Source organism: Balaenoptera physalus (assembly GCF_965194825.1).
Source record: "Balaenoptera physalus genome assembly, chromosome: 21".
NCBI classification, from domain to species: Eukaryota; Metazoa; Chordata; class Mammalia; order Artiodactyla; family Balaenopteridae; genus Balaenoptera; species Balaenoptera physalus.
The window spans coordinates 38,814,769-38,836,222 of NC_138902.1; the positions used below are offsets into that span (position 1 = coordinate 38,814,769).

Consider the following 21,454-nt stretch of genomic DNA (forward strand, 5'->3'; position numbering starts at 1 on the left):
GTAGTCAAAGACATTTTTCTCTGGACCAAAATGTGCATGCACATAAGACACATGGGATAAACACTGCCCTTTCCAGAGTCACTGACGTTATATTGGACGTTAGATGGTTATAACGTCTGGTTGAGTCCAGAACGCCCTGCCTGGGTTGCGCAAGCCTGTGATAAAGCAGCAAAATGAAATCTCGTGCCTGCTAAGAAGACGATGAAGACGCGCCTTTGGCTTAATTATCGCTAGAAGAGAAAACCCAGGCTCAGTTACAGAACTTGTTTTCAAAACAGTGTTGAACTGGACCCAATGGCATCAATAGTCAGGCATCTGGGGGAAAGAGGAGAATAGAAAGAGGGGAGAAAACTGAAAAAGAGCCAGAAAAAATTACAAAGGGTGGAGGGTAAAAAGAGATGAGGGAGAGCTTCGGGAGGAAGAACAGGAAGGGCTATTTGGAGTGGCTTTGGAACTACCTCTGCAAGCTCAGGCAATGACAGCCTTGAAAGTCAGGTCATACCTGAAATGCTTTGTGTTTTTCTGCATGATTTTTTATGCTAAAATAAATATGTTCAGAAGAGAGGGTAGGAGCACAGTGGCAGCTTTATTTATGTCACCATTTTAACGAATAGCCGTGCTTTAACCGTCAGCACTTGAAATTGGAGATTTTGTGTTAATGACATTTCTCTCCCCTCTTCCTTCTCCTCCTCTCTTCCCCTTACCTGTCTTATTCACCAAATCCGCCCAAGGCACTCAGGCATATTATTTACTTCCTGAGAAAAATGGCTCAATGTTTGTTTGTTCCACTAGCAGTGGGAAAGTAATGCATCTACCCGCGTCCTGTGAAAGCAGGAAGTTATTCAGGACGCAGCCCATCCTGGGCCACAGGCCCACTCGCCCAGCGCAGCTATAAAGGAAGCCCTGCTGCGGCCCGCCCGCCTGCGGCCACCCTGGGCATCCCAGCTGCCGTCCCCTCGGCGACATGAGGCAGTTCCTCTCTCCAACCACCCTTCTCCTGGTGGTTCTGCTCTTCCCAGGTAAATTGGAAGTGTGGCCTGGGCCTGGGGGCCAGGGTCTCTCCACAGTGGTCATTTCCAGAATAGGAGTCCAGGCTGGGCCTTGAGAAACTCAGCCCTGGGAGCCCATCTCCTGGTGGGTTTTTCAGTAGGAGTCTCTGCCTGGGTTTGTGAATGACACTCTTTGTTTTTTTTTGGCCGATCCCCGACCAGGGATCAAACCCACACTCCCGGCATCGGAAGCACAGAGTCTTAACCCCTGGCTGGCCAGGGAAGTCCCGTGAATGACACTCTGAATGTGCTGCTGGCATAGCTTCCCAGGAGGGAGGGTCCCCACGCTGACTCCACTTTCTTCCTTTTAACATCCCCTTCCCCTTACAGAGAAGGACGGTGTGTGTCAGGGAGGACCTTGACATTTAGGGGGTCTCAACGACTACCTTGGTGACAGCCTAGGGGTGGTCAGCTTGGCTTCCACGGGGCACTCAGGCTCCACCACTTACCATTTCAGATCGTTCATCTCTCTCTCTGACTCTGTCTCTCTGTCTCTGTCTCTCTCTCACACACACACACACGTCACATTTGCCCCTCTTTCAGCCTACTCCGCCCATCCTCCGCTCTCTGTTTTTGCACTTTAGTGACGTATGGTTATTACACGGGGCACGGCACCTGCTTACTGTGTACAGTGTGATGCGTGTGGAGATATGCAAACACCTGTGCTTCCATCCCCCCAGCCAAGGGGACGGACGCCCCAACTCCTCCCAGAGTTTCCGTAGCCCTGTCTTCGTGCTGTTGTTTTCCTGTGGTAACAACACCTAACGTGAGATCTGCCCGCCTAGCAAATTTCGAAGCACACAAGACCGTGTTGTTACCTAAGCGGGACAGCAGGTCTGGGCCGTGCCCGTCCTGTGCGACCGGAACTGTAAACTTGGGCGACAATCCCCCTGCCCCTCCCGCCTCCACTGTCACTCGAGCCGCGGAATGTAAGCCCCTCGTCCTCCTGGCTCTGTGAATGGCGAGCTCTGAGCGTCCTCTGCTGTGTGTTTACTCTGAGACAGGATTGTCCAGGGTCACGAATGCTAACCAGCAGGACACCGAGGGTCCCAGGGGACCAGAGGAAGGCTCCCCGGGACGTGGTACCGAAGGGTCTCAACCGTCACGCCACCAAGTAGAACGCCACCTCTTACCTCGCACGTCCCCCTTCCCGGGTAAGTGATGGGTACGTCGAGGGCAGAGCCTTTACAGGAAGGCTAGATGCAGGGTGACCGGGCCGGGGTGGCAGCTGAGCCATGCTGGGGACGCAGAGACACTACGTGGACGGCTTAGGCTGCCCTGCCCGTCGGAAAGGACGTGGGAGTCTCACAGCCCCCCAGGGCGGGACCCCTGGAGGTCTTGTGAAACGTGGGAGCGTCGAGCAGACAAGAGGCCGCTGCTCGGACTTCACCCAAAGCTGGTGGCCGGAGGGGATGGTGTCGGTCAGACGTGCCCCCGTGCGTGGGTGCAGAGGCGGGCAGCTCTATAGAAAGGGGGTGACCGAAACCCGGAGAGGCGAGTCTGAGATCCTCCCCCTGTCAAGGGCCTTAAACAGAGAAGGGGAAACTGAGATGAGTTTGGGAAGAAGCCTCTGGAAAGGGCCACTGGTGACTTGAGAGGCTCATGCTTTTCCTCAGGGAAAGGGCCTGGGCCCTGTTCCCACCCCGAGACACCGGAGATGGGCTTCAAGAGAGGCCCTTGGAGACCTGAGTAAGTCTCTCCTGACACAGGAGGCCACGCTGGCCTGACGCGTCTTCGGCGGCCAAAGTCTAACGGGTGGCAGCTTGCTCTGCTGCGCTTCCCTGGTGCAGGTGCGAAGGAGGGGTGGACGCCGCCTGGGAATGGGCCCGCCTTCCTAGGTATTCGGTGGGCAGAACACGTATTTGTTTTCCGTGGTCCAGATTTGGGCCTCACACAGGGGTCAGCTTTGGTCCTCTGGAAGAGGGTGTCTGTTGAGGACCTGAGGGGTCAGTGAGAACGTGCCTTAGATGCCACCAGACACTGAGGGCCTGCGAAAGAGTCTGCTGCGAACTGGAGTAAGGGTGCCTCCTCCGACCGGCTGGCTGCCAGGGCACAAGGTCAGCGCATCACAGGACAAATCAGTGAGAAACTCGGATCTGCCTCCTTCTCGTCCACCTCATGGCTGCAAGCCTCAGAGACCTCAGTAACTCAGCTGGCGGAAGAGAGTAGGATCTCTAAAGAAAAGAGCTCATTGCTGACCACACCCTGTGCCCTGCCTGCAGCAGGGTGAACTTCAGGGAAGCTGCGTGGGCTTCCTGGGCCTCTGTCGCTGTGTCTTTACAACCTCAGGGTCAACCAGCACTAAGAATGCAACTTCTGTCTAAGGAACAGTGATTGAATTGTTTGCATGCATGTCTGTCTGTCCACGTGGGTGTTTGTGAGGGGAGGTCTGTTGGCAGGGATGTTTCTTGGAGCAGAAGGGAGAAGGCTGGTGCTAGAGAAGGATGCTGTTGGCAAAATCACCAAGAACAGAGAAGGGAGCACGTGAGCCACTAGGAGAAGCACGACACAACTGGCTTGGGTACTGACAAGGGATGCTCTCAAGACGGTCCATTGACTGTGATCCACCTGTTGGAGATTCTGGACCACGTGACTTCTGTGTCCCCTATATGCTCTGCCTGTGTCTCCAAAGTCACGTGAAGACTAGTGGGAAATGTAAACCTCACCAGAGAATAAGAGATCAACTGCCACATTCACTGTGCAAAGCCCAACACCCAGAACAGGACTTAGCACGTTATAAGTTCTCAGTAATTCTTTCTTTTTTTTTTTAACATCTTTATTGGAGTATAATTGCTTTACAATATGGTGTTAGTTTCTTCTGTACAACAACGAGAATCAGTCATATGCATACACATGTCCCCATATCCCCTCCCTCTTGCATCTCCCTCCCTCCCATCCTCCCTATCCACACAGCACCCAGCTGATCTCCCTGTGCTATGCGGCTGCTTCCCACTAGCTATCTATTTTACAAGTAATGATTTCTTGAGTGAATACCCGGGTAAATGGGCTTTGCTTCATGACAAAAGTGCTTAGTGGACAAAATGTTGTTATGAACTTGTCTTTATCGTACATGAGATTCGTAACATTAGATCATTTTGTCTTATAAGTTACTGTGGCAATCCACAAGATGTTATCATGAGTAATAATAATAATAGTAACAATAATATTTATATACTGCTCACTTTGTGCTGGTCTGTTCCAACTGCTTGCCATAAGTTCATTTAATCTTCACAATAGCCTTAGGAAATAAGTACTATTATTATCCCCACGTTGCAAATGAGTAAACTGAGAAGAACAAGGCCCATGGCCTTTCCCCACATGATGTCAGAGCTGTTAGCAGTTGGGCCAGCCAAATGGTCTCCAAAGACTGTGCCATCTGTCCTCTTGTTGCTCTTACTGACTGGTACAAGATTCCAGGGCTAGAGGCTTCTAGGGCCAAAGTATGTCCTAAACAATTTAATTCATATAATAATGATTTAAGTATAATAAGCATCTACTGTGTGCTAGGTACTTTGCTAGAACTCATACAAACTTAGAGGATAGGTTTATCACCTCCTTTTGATGGTCAAGGAAATCTCAGCTCCTTGAAGAGTGGCTTTCTCAAAAGCACACACCACCTAAGTAGCAGAAAAGTTGTGTGAATTCAGAACTATCTTCCTCTAGAACCTACGATACTATCCTCTCTTGTTTCAATTCAGGGTACTAGTTTTATTAATTTTTTAGAATTCATGTTGGTGACCAGAGATGCAGGTTGAAGAGGGGCTGGAGGGCGAATGCTGGTCTGGACTGTGCGTAGGTGCAGTAAGAATGAGCTCCTCTGATTGGTGAGAGGTCTGTGTCCACTTCTGTTTGCCACTGGAGGGGCCTAGAGAGGACAGCCAGAAGGTACAAACACCTACTTCACAAATAACCTGAAAACAAGTGACATAGGTCAGCATGAGACTAGGATACTTGGAGGGATACAATAACTCCCTTCAGACAGGATTATTTTGAGTAGATCAGAAGGTGGTCACAAAGCACCAAGCTGATCTCCCTGTACTATGCGGCTGCTTCCCACTAGCTATTTATTTTACATTTGGTAGTGTTTATATGTCCATATATACACTACCACTCTCTCACTTAGACAAGGAGTTTTAAATCCCCAAAAGAAAGGGGTTCCTAGTGATGACTGTTCTGCAGCTGTGGCACAGGATGACCTAGAAAAACATGACATTTCTCAGCAGCACTGAGACGATTCTAGAGTCCTCTGCCATTGATGTCATAATGAAAATAATCTTTGGATTTTGTTGGGGCTTAACTAGATGAATGATAGGTCTGAGGAGGTAAATCTCTCTCTTGGAAGAAGCAGAGCTACATACCTGGAGTTGATTTTATAGTTTTAAACTTGAAACTATGAACCATATGGGGTATTTAAAATAATCAAAGGTAGAGGAGTAGACAATAGAATGGTGTTTCCAGAGGAAGGGGGTAGAGAAATAGATGGAGCTGTTGTTCAATAGGGTAAAGTTTCAGTTATGCTGAGTGAATAAATCCTGGAGGTGTGCTGTACATCACAGAGCCTATAGTTAATGCTGCAGGTCGTGCATTTAAAAAGTTAAGAGGGGTAGGTCTTATGTTCTTACCACAAGAGAAACAAAAACTAAACAAAACAAAAACAAAGGGACACAAGGACACTTTTGGAGGTGAGGAATATGTTTATGACCTTGATTATGGTGATGGTATCAGGGTGTTCTTTTTTTTTTTTTTTTGGCCGTGCTGAGTGGCTTGCAGGATCTTAGTTCCCCAACTAGGGATTGAACCCGGGGCCCCAGAAATGAAAGCGCTGGACTGCCAGGGAATTCTCTATGTGCAGGTTTTTATGGATAAAAAAAAAAATTATTGATCTGAAAATGAAGTGATAAGAAAATAATTTAATTGATTGACCAATTGATTCATTGATCTAACCAAATAATTGTAAGGCATACAAGGAAAGAAATTAGGACAGGAAGAGGGTAACATCTCTTCACATTTAATCAGTCTGAAGGTCAAATCTCAAATTGGTGGCAGCACCTGTGATAATCAGAGTACCCTGGTCTCCATCAGAAGCCTTCCCCAGCCAGACACCTATTGCTAATTCTCTGATATTGTGCCTCTGCTTTCATTGTGTTCATCAGTTTTTTCTTTTTTTAACACTTGCCCCTCACCCTTTTCTATCATTGTCATCATAATATATTACTTAAGAGAAAAATTAATGTTTAACAATTTTAGTGCTTGAACTATAGAGTGAGACATCAATTTCATATTAACTCAAGTAACTTGACTCATGTTTAAGGTAGCAGATCCAGGCATTCATAAGGTAGTGAGGGGCAGAAAATACATCTTTTCGTCCTTTAAAATTCTACCCTCTGCCACCCCTGCTCGCCTGGCCTGGCCTAGATGTCTCATCTCCCTTACAGGGACGGCTCTGCCCACTTTCCTCAGGGACCATTGCACTTAGTACATGTCTGATGGGGCCATGTCACTTCACAGTTTACCTCAGAGAGTCCTTATTTGTCCCCCTACACAACATTCTAAATTATTTAAAGTACAACATTTGTACCGTAATGCATCCCTCACCATTTCTCTTCCCAACTGCCTCTGAATTTGCAGGGAGAGTGAAGGTGACTTTAAAGCCGGAATTAAGAATCTGAGTTCGATGCTATCAGAATGGTTGCATGGCAATACGATAGATCATGTACAAAAGAAATCTGTTTCTTATCCCCTGCCGTCCTCCACCATATCCCTTTGGGCTAAGATAACCAGTGTTTGATTCTTGAGATTGTCTTAAGAGGCTAACGTTGGCTGTTTCTTTATACAGACGTTGAACCAGATTTCAAAGTTGTCAACTGCAAGAGAGGCGATGGCAGATGTCAAAAATATTGTAATTATATGGAACTACAACTAGGCTATTGCTCTAAAAAGAAAGATGCCTGCTGTTTACCTCAAAACTGAGGTTGTTGTCATAAAAGCCAACTCTTTGTCCACTCCCTGTTCTCCTGGGCCATCAATCCAGATGCGGGTGTTTTGGAGAAGGAGCTGAGCAGAGAGGAGGTGAGGCTTGGTCATCTGCGCCTGACAGTCTAAACATCCTACTGCAGCAAAAGAAAAGTCAAAAACTGCTATACGTGATCTTTTGGTGTGATCTTAGAGAAAGTGACTTCGCTTGAGATGTACAATACCTTGCAAATCACACAATGTTTACTGGTAGATATGGATGTAATAAACTTTTATAGGAAAGCATTCAAGTCATTTGTTCTTTTATTTTTAAAATATTTTTTGAGTACCTACTTTTGTTCTAGACACTGAGAAATGTAATGAATTGAAACTGTGTATATATGAGGAGAAGAACATCTCAATACATAAAAACAACAAAATGCTGCATATTTTAAAATGTGAGTATATCCAAAATGTGGGGAGGACGAATATGAGAGAATTAAGAAAGGATTCCTGGGGATATTTGAGCAGGATTTTGGAGGATGATTAGGAGTTTCTTAAGTGAAAGAGAGAAGCAGAGATTTTTCAGGCAAAGAGTACAGTTTGTAGGAAGTCATGGAAACTTGAAAGAATGATTTGCTAAGAAAATGGGGAGAAGCTCAGCATAACCGCAAAGGAGAGGGACTAATTACAAGGACCAAAAGAGGAGGGTGCAGGAAAATGGTGTGAAGTTGTCAGAAAACAAATATTACGCTAAAGACCTCGGAGGGCTAAACAAGAGAAGGTTACCAGGTGCGCCGGGGGAGTGAACGTAATCATACTTGAGTGTTAGGATGTTCATTCTAACAAAAGAATTGGGGATGGACTGACAATGTGTGAGACCAGAGGCAGGAAGGTAAGAGGTGACTGGGACAGTGAAGGCTGAGGATGTGGTCAGTGGCTGAGGCGGTGACAGAGGCTCTGAAGAGGGAACAATTAAGGGGCTTCTGCAGAGGCTGAGGTTACAGGTCTGGTGACGGAGGAGAAGGAAAGGCATGGGGTGGGGGAGAGTCCTGGGGACCAGGCGATGCCCGGGACCTGGGGAGGAGGGGGAGCACGGGGAGGGCTAGACCGGTCTGGGGAACATTGGATTAGAAGCCGGCGGCGTTCACCATGTCCAGCTGGGACCTGGACGGACTTACACAGGTTCCGGGAGAGAGAAGGAGACAAGAAATAAAGGAGTCAAAATCAGCTGTAAAAAAGAATGAAATAATGCCATTTGCAGCAACATGGATGGACCTAGAGATTGTCAGACAGAGAAAGACAAATATCGTGATATCACTTATATGTGCCATCTAAAATAATGGTACAAATGAACCTATTTACAAAACAGAAATAAAGTCACAGATGTAGAAGACAAACTTATGGTTACCAAGGGGAAAAGGGGTCGGGGGAGGGATAAATTGGGAGATTGGGATTGACACATACACATTGCTCTATATAAAATAGATAACAAATAAGGACCTACTGTATAGCACAAGGAACTCTACTTAATACTCTGTAATAACCTATATGGGGAAAGAATCTAAAAAAGAGTGGATATATGTATATGGATAACTGATTCACTTTGCTGTAGAGCAGAAACTAACACAACATTGTAAATCAACTATACTCCAATAAAAATTGGTTAAAAAATGAAAAAAAAGAGTCAAAGTCATTCACCTGTAGGCAGAAACTGAAATCTTGAAAAATTCTTATAACCTATCACCCAGGGACGGATTTCAGAGGGACGCACTGAAGAATGCTGACGTTTCCATGAGGCACAGAAAAATGAGGAGTCCCCGAGGGAGATGAAGAGAGACCTATGACAGGAAGGAGAAAGCGGTCCAGGAAAGAGCGCGGTGCTGAGACAGCAGGCAGAGATGCTGGGACAGCAGGCAGAGATGCTGGGACAGCAGGCAGAGATGCTGGAACAGCAGGCAGAGATGCTAGGAGAAAGTGAAGGATGCCACTGTCTCCATGGTTCCTCAGCCGCACCTAGTTGAGGGACCGGGCATCAGACACCTGGGTCTTGGATGGAGTTCTGTTAACAATAGAGCCTTGGGTATTAAGCCTTAGGATGTCAGTGTCTCCCTCTAAGTGGAGAGAACAAAAATGTATTCAAGGCAGCTTTTTGTTTTTGTTTTTTGGATTTTTTTGTGTGTGTGTGTAAGAGTTAAAATAATGATTAAGTATGAGAGCTAAGGTACGTGTGTGTGTGGCAAAGTCTGTAAAGGAAGCATAAAGTTGAGATGACTGAGAAGGAGATGGAGAAAACAAGAGCCCTCCCTGCAAAAACACATCTACATACGTTACTATTCTCTTTAAATCTCTCTAATGACTTCCCTGTTCTCATTCACTCACTCACTCATTCATTCACTCATTCATTCAACAAATATCTAAGAAACATCCACAATGTCCCAGGTAGTGTTCTAGATACAGGAGATCCAGTAACAAACAAAATCTCCCACCTCTGGTCGCTCATCTATATCCTAATTGGAGAGACCGATAAGCAAGGTGTATAAATAAAACATCTATTAGAAAGTGATAAATGATACGGAAAAAGAAAAAGCAGGGGAGGGGATACAAAGTGTCAGGCAGAGGGCGGCATTTGGATGCAGGAGATAGAGAAGTCCTCTCCAAGAAGGTAGATTCTGAGACCTGAAGGTGAGGAGTGAGCCCTTGGTATCTGGTGGGCAGTGGGCACTCCAAGGAGGGGAAACAAACGCCAGCGCCCCTAGAAGGGTCGAGCCTGGTGCATTTGAGGAACAGCCAGCGGAGGCCAGCAAAGAGAACTCAGAGGTCAGAGTAAGATTCAGGCTTTCACTCTGAGGAAGATAGGAAGCCACTTGGAGTTTTTGTTTCTCTGTTTTCCTGTATTTACAAGAAGCCCTTTATTAATAGTGTCAGGAGTAAAGTGTCAACACCAGACCAGACCTTCCTGGGGAAATGCCCTGAGATGAAACCACAGCACAGGCCGGAGCCTCTGACCCTTTAGGCCAAGTGAAAGCCTCACTAGATAAAGGCCTTTTGTGTCACATGACCCCGATGACCAGTGGGAGCCTGTGATACTGCTGGTGACTTAGAGGTACATTTATTGTGATAATTTGAAATGTGAGCACCGGTCAGCAAGTCCCCCACCCATCTCTTTACCCTTAGTCCCTGGCTGGAATTCCACGTGAGTATTTCTAATCATCTCCTGACAAGGACAACTGAACTTCAACAGCCAACAGCCCCACCCTCAGCTGTGTCTGCTCCCGGGGTTCCTGGGTGTCGTTAACGCTCCAGGGTCCACCCAATCGCACAAGTGCCCCTCTCAGTTCAGACCTTGCTCTCCCTTGGAGGGAAATGCAGTCCCCCTAAAACTGAGCTCCCTTACTGAGTTTATGACTAACAACTCTATTCAAAACTTTGCTTCCTTTCTTGTCCGCCCCTGTTCCCCTCAGAATTGAGGAGTATCAAAGAAAAAGGGGGATTGAAACCGAGTAAGACCCTGCAGGGCCTCCCTGGGTACAAAAGCCCCTCTGTCTCCCCCATTTCTTGTTTGTAGAAAAAAGGGACCCTCCTAGACCTTCCCCGAGTTCCAAAGAGTTAATGAACAACAGAGTTACAGGACCCCTAGTTCCTCCTGAAGAGAGAGAGAGAACCACCTGATGCACATCTTTGTGCTGTTCTGCAGACACTAAGAGCTCCCCCAGCCGGGTGGTGGATGGTGGTTACATGCTGACCTCCAGCATGTAGACCCCAGGCTGGTCAGAACCAGAAGGTCGATGATTGAGATTCTGGAAACATGGCCTGGTTCTTCACCACCAACCGGTTAGAAGAAGGTCCAGGAGCACGTTTCCTATGACCCTCTCCCCTAACACTGTCTTTAAAAACCCTTGCCTGAAAGCCGTCGGTGTGAGAGCAGGAGATGACCCACTCCCCGGAGAAAGCCCATATCCTCCACCTAACACGCTCTGACGCTCCTCTCCTCCTGACTCTCGGAGTCCCAGGTGTGACGGCCTTTCCTTCCTCAAGGGCCACACGAGCCTCTCCAGACCTTCCTTTGCACGAACTGACCTTTTGCTTCCACGCTGCCTCGACACCTTCTTTTGATCTACTCACCTTCAGAGAGAGAGTAAATGTCCTCGAATCCGGAAGAGTCCCGCGCCGGGTCCCCCACCCCCAAGACCGGGCAGGCCCTGTCTTTGCTCTCCTGGTCCAGGAAGGTAAAGGCAGGATGGTCAAACACCTAACTCTACGCTACGAGGCGCCCTTCCTGAGCAGGGAGCACATCTGTACCTTCGTTGCCAAACTGCAGAGCTCAGCACGTCTTAACGCATTGTCTTTGTTCAGTAAGTATTTGTGAGTGAATGAAGGAACGAAGGTGGAAGAAGCCTGGGGGGGCGGGTGGAGACTTGAGGAGGGGCCTCCATGCCCTTTCCTCTCCTTCCTCTCCCCTTCTCTGCTGCATTGTTTAACCTCCCTACCCGCCAAGAGCCCTTGGGGAAGTGCCTGCAGGCTAGTGAAGACTTGCCCCTCTCTCTGCCCATAGGCTGGGCTGGGGGTGGTCCTAACCTAGTCCCGACTGAGGGAATTTTTTTCCCCCGAGAGAAGGTTAGATGCTATATTAACATCTCCCCCCACTTCCAAACCTCAGTGCCGACCAGCGCCTTTGTGTTTCTGATGCAACCCTGAGCAGGACCGAAGTGGGAGCACTTTGTGTGACATGAAGGAAGGATCCGGAGGGCTGTCGTAACTGCCCCAAGGATGTTAGGAGTGAAAACACAGATGGAGTCACACTTTGTAATAAGGGGCAACTTCCCCCATTTATCCTGTAGCTACTAATCCTATGGTCTACCCCCCAAATTTTACTCACATCTTGAAGGACAGGGAAGATCCCCATCACCATCTGCTTTTCAAAGGTAACCCACCAACAAAAATAAATCCAAGTAAGCAAGTCCTGGTCTGTAGAGCACTGTAAGTTACGAGGCAATGGGAAGATGGCCTCCATATGCAAATGGAGATATATACTCCAATAAAGCAATATCTTAGCAAACTATGTTAGATCTATTGGGCTGGCCAAAAGGAACATTTTGGCCAACCCAATACTTAAAGGGATATTCCATATCCCTTAGGTATAATAAACATAAAAGCAAATAAAAACCATAAAAATGCATAAAATAAAATTTTCTTTCTTAGAAGTTGCAGGATGCAATTTTTATATATTTGATGTAAAATTAATTGTGAAAAATATGTCCAAAATCAAAAAAAGAAAAAAAAAAGATTTTAGTTTCCAGTGTTAAGATTATTGGTGATTTTAAATTATTTTATCTTTAAAAATACTGTTATTGTATTACTCTTAATTTTAAATATACATTTAAAAAGACAAAATTGATGTGCCTAAGGATAAATATGTATGTACCTATAAACAAAGACTACTTTGATCCTAGGCAGAGATAGTCTATAGTAGACTTAAATGGCCTCCAGAAAGTCATAAATTTAACGTAAGAAAGAAATTCCTGGGCATTAAGATTATAAAACATTAAAGCATGTTATCCAGAGGGGTTTTTGGAACCTGCTTGGGGATTCATAAGAAACTGGTAAAAGCTGATCTTTTCTACCGTTCTGGGTCATTTTTGCAGCTCTGCCTGGGGACAAGGGAGCTAGCATCCTGGCTCCTCAGGGTCAGTTCTGAGCGAGCAGCTCTATTAGTCACACGGTGGTGGTCTTTTTCCGGAAGCCCGCTAAGTGCAGGGCCCCGAGGCCTGACCAGGCGTTATGGACACCCGCTGTACCCCTGGTGGGAAGAGATCCTTTAGGCACCAGGATGCAGAGCCGGTTGGAACACACCTGACTGCCTTGCTGTCTGCTCCCCTCGCCCACCATCCATACACAGTGTGCTGCTCGCCCACTGTACCCCAAGAAGCCTTCCCGGGGCTTTGATCCCTCAGACTCATCCATGCCCCAGAGCTGCCCTGTCGTCAGGAAGTCTGCTTCTTCCTCAGTGCCAAGGTCTGCAGGCAAGGAGATAGGGAGGACGGGCTCAGTCAATCTCATCCCCACTGGGCTTCCGGTGATTAATAACGACCACACCGAATCTTTCCTTCCGGTCCACACATGCAGTGGTCACCACAGCTACCTGCAGGCTTGGCCTGCTCTGAGCTGGCCTGCCCTTATCTCTTGGGTCATAGGACATGACCTTACTGGACCCAGGGAATCTCTTAGCAATAAGAACAAAAATTAAAATTAGTATGTCCAAATGAAGGGAGACTGAGTGCATTAACACAGCCTCTTTCTTGATGGACCAGAAAAGTTTCCTGGAGTCAGACAAGCAAAATCAGTATTACCAATGAGGAGAGCAGGGATGGGAAAGACCCCGGCTGCAGGGAAACAACGTCAAGCCCCACTATGGGGCAGAGGGTGCTTCCCTAGGGGGTCTGATTAAATGGCTCTGTTAGGTCTACATGCACCAGCGGGCACTGCGGTGAAGCACATGGCCAGTCCTTGTACACTTTCGGGAGAACAGGAAAGCCCCAGAGAATCTGTTCTTCTCTCGTTTCCATCCTCTGGGCTCCGTCTCTGATTTGCCTCCACCCTGTTTCTCCTTTCTCTGAGCTCTGAGAGCTCCCCTAGAGAAAGCTGGTCACTGCTTCCTGCCTGTCTATCCAAGGTTCCTGCAACGGGTCAGTTATCATGTCTGTTTCATTGCTGGAAAAATTAAGGCAGAGTTAAATGATCCAACCTAGATCAGGTGGAGATCAGGGACATGCCTAGGACCCTAACCCAGCTCACTTTGAGCCAAAAGACTCAACGTGTGGGTGTGGGCTTTTCTGCTGTTCCTAAGACAACACACGTTTCTTTCTCAGGATGTTCCCTGACAGCACTGGCTAGGACAGGCTTCTCAACAAACCCTGGAGATGGTGCTTTCCCTGCAGGAGGGCATATGGCTCTGTGAGCTGCGGATGACTGTGTATGTGAGTGAGTGAGTAGAAGTGACACTTACTGGGAATGCCAGGTACTCGGGTTCTAGTCTCAACTCTAATAATAATTGTGTTGATGCTTTGGGGAACTCCTGATGAGCACAGTGGGCAAAAGTGCCCTAAACCCAATGAGTTGTGTTTGTATGAATGAGTAGTTCATCCTAGGAAACCAATAGCATGACCACAGCTGGTGAAGACAATTAAACAGAGGTGTGTCTGGGATACCTACTTCCGTAAGTTATGAGAGTACCTCAGTAGACAAAGGAAATATGGTTGCAGGAGCTTGGCGTGCTCTCCTGTGATGAATTATGGTAAACCTGGAAGAGAAAAAAGACCTGTGAGACAAAGGAGAAAAGAATTTGGTGTAGGACTTTAAGAAAATGATAAATAATTGCCCCAACCTTCTCCCTGGCTTACCCAAGGATCCGGTGAATGATTGCTAGCTGTACAGGGGGATGTAATATGAAGGATTATAGGAAGTAACTAAAGAACTGAGTTAGGATAGTGAAAAGAAAGCCCCAAAGGAGTTTCCAGGGTTAGGAGGAAAGGAGGTTGGTATTGCTGACTAGTCATTTTGGTCTTTAATAGAAGCTACAGGAATAAACACAAAAGAAAGACACACCAGAAGGATTCTAGGATGAGAGGAAGTCAGTGGGAAGATCATTTCAAGCGGCTATTGTGGTAAGAATCTTCAGCCAAAAATAAGAACAACTGCCCCAGCCAGAGTCAGGTGGTGGGGACCCAGTTTATTATTTCACCTGGTCTAAACCCAAGGGCTGTGTTGATGTAATTCATGCAGCTGGGAACCAAGGACTTGATGGAAGCCTCTGATGAATAGAGAAATTAGTCTTATTATAGATAATCAAGACACTGCCCTATGGCTTTTAGGGGAGTGTGAGATAATTCCATTGCGGTAGTGAAGGCTGAAAATTCTGTTTATTTCTACAGGGATAAAAAGGGGATCATGAAACACTATATGTGCTGAAACAGACATATGGTAAGTAGGAAATGCTTCAGGAAAAGTGAAGAGCCAGTTTGGACAGAGGAACTGTAAGTATGAACCTAAGTATGACTTTGAGAGGGAAAAGACAAATTTAGCCAACCACTAAATGCTTTTCACTAGTAGCTGTTACTTCTGGAACCAACAGAATGGCAAAGCCACAGAGTTTTAACATTGAAGGACACAGTCATGCTTTCTGCCCTTTGTTCAAGGACACATGAAAATGGATTGGAACATGGCAAATCTGAAGGCAGAAAATAGCATCTGGTATTCCTTTTCTCAAAAAAAAAAAAAAAGAGATGCAATGTAGTATAGAAACAAATATAAATTTTATAATATTTTCAAGAATAGCATTTGGATGAAATATTTTCTGATTCCTTGAATATTTCAGAATGATTTTCTTTTTTTACCCATGAGAGATAATCAGTCATGGAACCAAATCCTTGCAACACAATTTTCCTCTTAAAATCTCAAAGGCGCCCTTCCTCATGCAGCATCTAGCGTAGTGGAAGAAATAGGTAAGGTAGGTCTGCTTTTGTTCTCTTATGGGATTCCTGATTTTGGTAGGCTCTTATTTCTTTTTGTTTATGCCTTAAACATTTCATTAAGGCACATTTAACTGCAATTCTCATTTAAGTGGTTTCATCTGAAGATTGGGAAGTCCTATAAACTGGCTTATTTCAGTAATTTTCCACTTCACAAACTATTTTTAAATAGTATTTTAACATTATTTCTTTTTTAAAAAGATGTAATTTTATTGTGATAAAAACACAGCGTGATATCTATCATAACAAATGTTAGGTGTACAATGCATGTACAGGCACAGCGTTGCACAGCACATCTTTAGAGCTTACTCATCTTACGAAACTGAAACTTCACACCTGTGGATTAATAATTCCCCACTTCCCCTCCCTCCAGCCCCCGGTAACCGCCATTCACATTATATCTGCTCTGAAAATTTTCTGTTTTCTTCTCAGGAATACCGTAGCCTTTAGGTTGACTTGTCTTCCTCTGACTTTTGTGTCTCACCGTCTCTAGTAGTTTTCGTGTCTGTGTCTTTTTCCTACTGTGTCTGGAATGCCACCTCAAGTGTGATCTTTACATCATTAGTTCAGCTTCCAAAGTGTGGACTTTTCCTTAGTACCACAAATTTTACTCTTCCATTTCATTTTCTAAAAATCTTGCCTACTATTTTATCCCACCTTGTTTTGTCCTTGTAGACAGTTGCCTATAAATGGTAGATACTGTTTTTTTTAATATAAATTTATTTATTTTTATTTATTTATTTTTGGCTGTGTTGGGTCTTCACTGCGGTGCGCGGGCTTCTCGTTGCGGTGGCTTGTCTTGTTGCGGAGCACAGGCTCTAGGCACACGGGCTTCAGTAGTTGCAGCATACGGGCTCAGTAGTTGTGGCACGTGGGCTCAGTAGTTGTGGCGCACAGGCTTATTTGCTCCGTGGCATGTGGTATCTTCCCGGGCCAGGGCTCGAACCCGTGTCCCCTGCATTGGCAGGCAGATTCTTAACCACTGTGCCACCAGGGAAGTCCTATATGCTGTTTTTTGTTTGTTTGTTTTTTAAATACTTGAGACAGAATTGTCTTCTTATTCCTGCAGTGGATCTTTTTCACAGGATGGGTCTTTTTTTGCTGAGTCTTCCCAATACTATTCCCTTACCTTTATTTTGTAGTGTTTCTTTACATATGCTCTGTATTGATTTGAATTTTATCTCTGGTGAACATGAAGGTATTCAACAGTTAGGTATTATATGATAAGCACCGTTCTAGGTGCCAAAGGTATAAGAAAGAACCAAACACACAAAACTCCTGCCTGCATGGAGCTTACATTTTAGGGGGATAAATAAATGAGTGGGAAAGGGTAAATGGCTTCACTCGCCATTAATCTGAGAGCAGTAGAACCCTATCTCAGAATCACCTGGGTGGCAGGTGGGTGGAATTCCCAGCCCAGTTCTCACTGTATCCAATCGCACATTTAATGAAATGGTTAGACTGAAATTGGAAGTAAAAACTCTATAAAACATTGGGCAGTAACGATACAGCCTTGGGATCCTTCCAGCAGACCCTAATGGAAAAGGGGAAAGGCATTCTCCCTCCTTGTGCCACAGAACACAGCACCTTGGGTACCCGGAGCCTCCAGTGCCTTGGCGTCCACGCCAGTCAGAAGAATAACGGCCTCTTCTTTCTGGAGGCTGCAGTGGAGAGCCAGTCCACCGGTCTGCCTCCAGCGGATGGCTGTCTTTTGCCAAATACGCCTTATTGCAAACACGGCACTTGGGATTTTACTTGTCTTATTTATAGTCCCCAAATAACCCCTTGAGGAAACTCTTATTGTTTCCCTCACTCAGATACAGAAACCAAGGCGATAGGCAATGGCCAAATTAATGCTTGGTTTCTTAACGAATGAGAATTCTCCTTACAGGTTCCAAGGTAATAGAAAGAGGACAGAATTAAGCTTGTTAAAAATGGGACAGTGCAGAGGGCTGTCCTTTTGTAGCGTCTTATAGTAATTATGCGTCACATCTTTGATGTACAGAATATTTATATCAACCAACTAATGATATAGCTTCTCCTGTCAAGGAATTCCCAGATGCTTGGCTACTGTTATTAATGGTCTGTGAGTTACGTGACAACTTAAGGTAACAAAGGTACAACAATGCATAATTAACACACGAGGAAGGTCATTTATCTTCCCTAGGAATGGTATGCCTGATTCTCCAAACTATTTATGAAATTCTTCCCTAGTGGTTGCATTCCAAGTCTGTGACTTGGGAATAGATTCAAGTGCAGAGGAAAAGGCGGGTGATAAATCCTGATACTATTAATTTATTTCTCCCCCAAATGAGCCGATTTTCCAACATAGTGCATAAAATTTCCAAACCCTTCAGGCCTTGGCTGACACGGCACCTGCTGGGACACGGCATAGCGCCCCCCAAGTGACCTGGGGCCCCTGCTGCACTGCCCGAGGACACCTGGGGCGAATGTCACCCCCACCGGCAGCCACGTTCCTCTGCTTGCCTGATGCGCCCTTGGAAGCCCAGGGCCTGAGGCCTGTCCACCATTTGTCTTGAGCTTGTAGCTCAAGTCCAGTACATTTCAGAGGCAGAAGAAGAAGGAGAAAAGACGAAAAGAAAGAAAGGAAGTTAAGAGAAAGCTCAGCAGATGGCATCTGGCAAGGCGGCCCCCAAAATGTGGGGGGCTGTCAAGGGACTCCTACAGCCGCCCCCTGTTTCCCTCCCTGACAAACAGGGCCTAGAAGCCGCTGAACGTTCAGAGTCCCCAGCAGTGTGTGCTGTCTCCCTGAAGAGAGGCAGGGCGTACAACCCTCCACCAGAGGAAGCAGTGAACCTCTCACAGGGAAGAAGGGAGGCGTGCAGCCTTTCACCTCACACAGTTCTGTCTGTCTGTCTGTCTGAAAAGGGGAGCTGTCTTTCCTCCTCAGAGCCCTTTCTCCCTGTCTGAGAAACAAGGCCGGCCATTCGGGGTTTCTCCTCATAAAGGGCCCTCTCCTCTTCTGAGGTAGAGCGCCGCCAACCTGGCCTTTCTCCTCAGGGCGCGGTCTCGCTCTGAGGTGGAGAGCCCGCCAGCGCACTTCCCCTCGGAGAGATCTGCCCCTCCTTCTGAAACTCTCAGCTGCCATCCCCGCTGAGCTTCTCCTCGAGGAGCGCCCTCTCTGCCTGAGGGGAGCCCGGCCCCCCTGCCTCTCTCCTCGGGGAGCTCTCTTCCCTGTCCATTGGGCGCCTCTCCTCCTAGAGGGCTGTCGAAGGAAAATGGCCCATCCTCTGGCGTTTCTTTTTTTTTTTTTTTTTTAAATTAATTAATTAATTTATTTATTTTTGGCTGCTTTGGGTCTTCGTTGCTGCGTGCCAGCTTTCTCTAGTTGTGGCAAGCGGGGCTACTCTTCATTGTGGTGCGCGTGCTTCTCATCGCGGTGGCTTCTCTTGTTGCGGAGCACGGGCTGTAGGCGCACGGGCTTCAGTAGTTGTGGCACGTGGAATCAGTAGTTGTAGCACGCAGGCTCAGTAGTTGTGGCTCGCAGACTCTAGAGCGCAGGCTCAGTAGTTGTGGCACACGGGTTTAGTGGCTCCGCGGCATGTGGGATCTTCCTGGACCAGGGCTCGAACCCGTGTCCCCTGCACTGGCAGGCGGATTCTTAACCACTGTGCCACCAGGGAAGCCCTGGTGTTTCTTTTTATTGTGACCTCTGTCTGTCTGAGAACAAGAGCAGGCCACCAGGCCTTGTCTTCAAAGAGAGCTGCTGACCTCTCTGAGGTCAAGGCCCAGGATCCCACGTTTCTCCTCAGGGAATGCTCTCTCTGTCTGAAACGGGGTGTCGCCCACCTGGCGTCTCTCCTTGTACAGCACTATCTTTCTGGGTATAAACGCGGGCCCCCGAGTGAGGTTTGCCCTCTAGAATACGCCTCCCTCTCTGACGTGAAGTGCATCATATGACATGTCTCCTCCGAGAGCGCTGTCTCTGTCTCTGAGGAGGAGGGCTAGCCTTCCTTCTCACAGACTGTTAGTGGGTCTGTGGGATCATGTGGTGAAATGACCAGCGTTCACTGCAGCTCCTCTCTGTCTGCCACTCCTTCGGAGCCTTACTTAGTGGGGGGATGTGGTGATGGCCAGAGTCATGTTACTGCAGGGAAAAGATAGTGAAGCTGCTGGAGAGGATGCAAGGGAACCACGATTCTCTACCTGAGGCCATGGTTCTCAGCTCTGGATGCACGATAGCTACGCTCAGGTCCCTTTACAGAATTAGCTAAGGATCCACCCGACTCAATCAGTCAGATCCCTACAGGTGGTGCCTTGGGCGCCATATGTAATTCTTAAATGCTGCCAAGATGGCACTGAGAACCACAGGGCTAAAGGAGACAGTTTCTGAAGGGTGAAGACACTCATCTGGCTTCGAGACACAAGCTTGGGCTGGTAGCTGCCCCATCTCTGCTTCCTCAGCTCCCTCCCTGGAACAAACAGTGACAACAATAAAGTGAAATGTGCAGCTTTTCCAGTTTTTCATGGTGCTCGCCTGGAACTGCACCACACCTAGCATCAAACATCACACCTGAACATCCTGTTCCATGAATCACCACGGCTCCGTCAACAGCTGATGGGGCAAAGGTGAAGCCAGGGGGCCCCAGGCTGGTTCACTGAGAGACTTCACACCCCTGGTGCCTGGCTCGCCCTTCCCTTTTCCTCCCCGTGATTCTGGCATCTGCTCATGTGGAGGGAAGACACCATGAGTCTAGGGAAAGGAATTTGCTGGAGAGGCAGCTCTTCATGAAAAGAAAGATGAAGAAGCACCGTGATGACAGAAAGCTTTGTTCCAGGATCTCCCACTCCAGCAATTTTCCTCTCCAGGGGCCAGCGCCCACCCTGACCACCCCATGGAGGGCAAGGGTCTCGCGGGTACCCGGTCCTCCCTTCCCTTTGCTGCCCGCTTCCTGGTGGCATAGTGATGCACGCCTCTACAGGCCCCCAACCCCTGCTCTGGGAGCAGCTTTTCGGCGCTCCATCCAACCAACTGCCGAAGCACCATTTGAGAAAAGGGTATAAGCTCTGCGTTTTGACTAGAAACTTTCTGTCGACGTCTTCATTTAAGACTAAAAAAAAGATCATCATCAAAATTTGAATACTGTGTGTCACTGTCCTTGAAAAAAGTCCAAGTTAAACAGGCTTCTAAGAATTGCTTCATTAACGATGTTCTTGATATGGAAACTTAATTTTTTTCACTTATATAAAAGCACAAAATATAATAAATGATTATGTCTAAATAAGTTTCAAAGAGCTCATTCAATAAACATAAAGTTAAAATGCCATGTGATAAAAATACATTGTTCATAATTTAACATTTTTTTATTAATGCATTTAAAAATGGTGCATTTTACATTTGATGACATCCGTGGAAGCAAGAAGAGTGACAGCAGAGATTTGTGTCTAATGGAAAACGCCAGCTTAGGAACTGTCTCCCAAGAAATATTCCCTCTACCTCTACCAGATAATTAGTCCCCTGCTAATAGGGGGACATTGACTAAATGTTAGTAGTTCGGGTCCGAACGTGAACCCACACCAGTTTGCTCAAATGTTCTTTCCTGCCTGCCAGAAAGTTTGAAATCCTCTTCCTGTAGACTTCCCAAGACCTCCAGAAACCCTAATTACTGGCTTGAGTCTCCAGTCTCCTCAAGAAGGTGTCAGGGAAACAATATAGGGCTTTAATCTGGATGCAAAATAACTATTCTGCTGGAGGTGAAAATTCTTGGAGAAAGAAAGGAGCCCAGTGTGCCCAATCTCACTTCTCCCCAGAATCACCACAGTCTGAGCCGCTGGGCATGTGTCACTACCACTCTAGCTAAATTTGAAATGTGTGTTCAAGGTTAGAGAGAAAGAAAGGAAAAAAGGAAGAAGGTTCTCACACACAGAAAAAAAGAAGATAAAGATGTGAGGTGTTGAATGTGT

General features: G+C 46.8%; 1 protein-coding gene across 2 annotated transcripts in view; it reads left to right on the plus strand.

Annotated features, from left to right (window-relative positions):
* Positions 1 to 21,454, plus strand: part of LOC309651395 (sperm-associated antigen 11B-like) — a 99,017-nt gene that overhangs the window by 42,544 nt on the left and 35,019 nt on the right. Inside the window, exons 2-8 of one of the 2 annotated variants that reach the window (XM_082444142.1) lie at positions 793 to 1,019; positions 2,054 to 2,203; positions 6,886 to 7,118; positions 8,753 to 11,356; positions 13,871 to 13,982; positions 14,573 to 14,665; positions 14,933 to 14,981. In XM_082444142.1, coding sequence (XP_082300268.1) covers positions 965 to 1,019; positions 2,054 to 2,203; positions 6,886 to 7,019 — 339 coding nt within the window. In that variant the 5' untranslated portion in view covers positions 793 to 964 and the 3' untranslated portion in view covers positions 7,020 to 7,118; positions 8,753 to 11,356; positions 13,871 to 13,982; positions 14,573 to 14,665; positions 14,933 to 14,981. Of the gene's footprint in view, positions 1 to 792; positions 1,020 to 2,053; positions 2,204 to 6,885; positions 7,119 to 7,366; positions 7,460 to 8,752; positions 11,357 to 13,870; positions 13,983 to 14,572; positions 14,666 to 14,932; positions 15,035 to 17,886; positions 20,776 to 21,454 lie in introns of those variants that run through there. The other variant, XR_014258087.1, reaches the window with a different exon arrangement.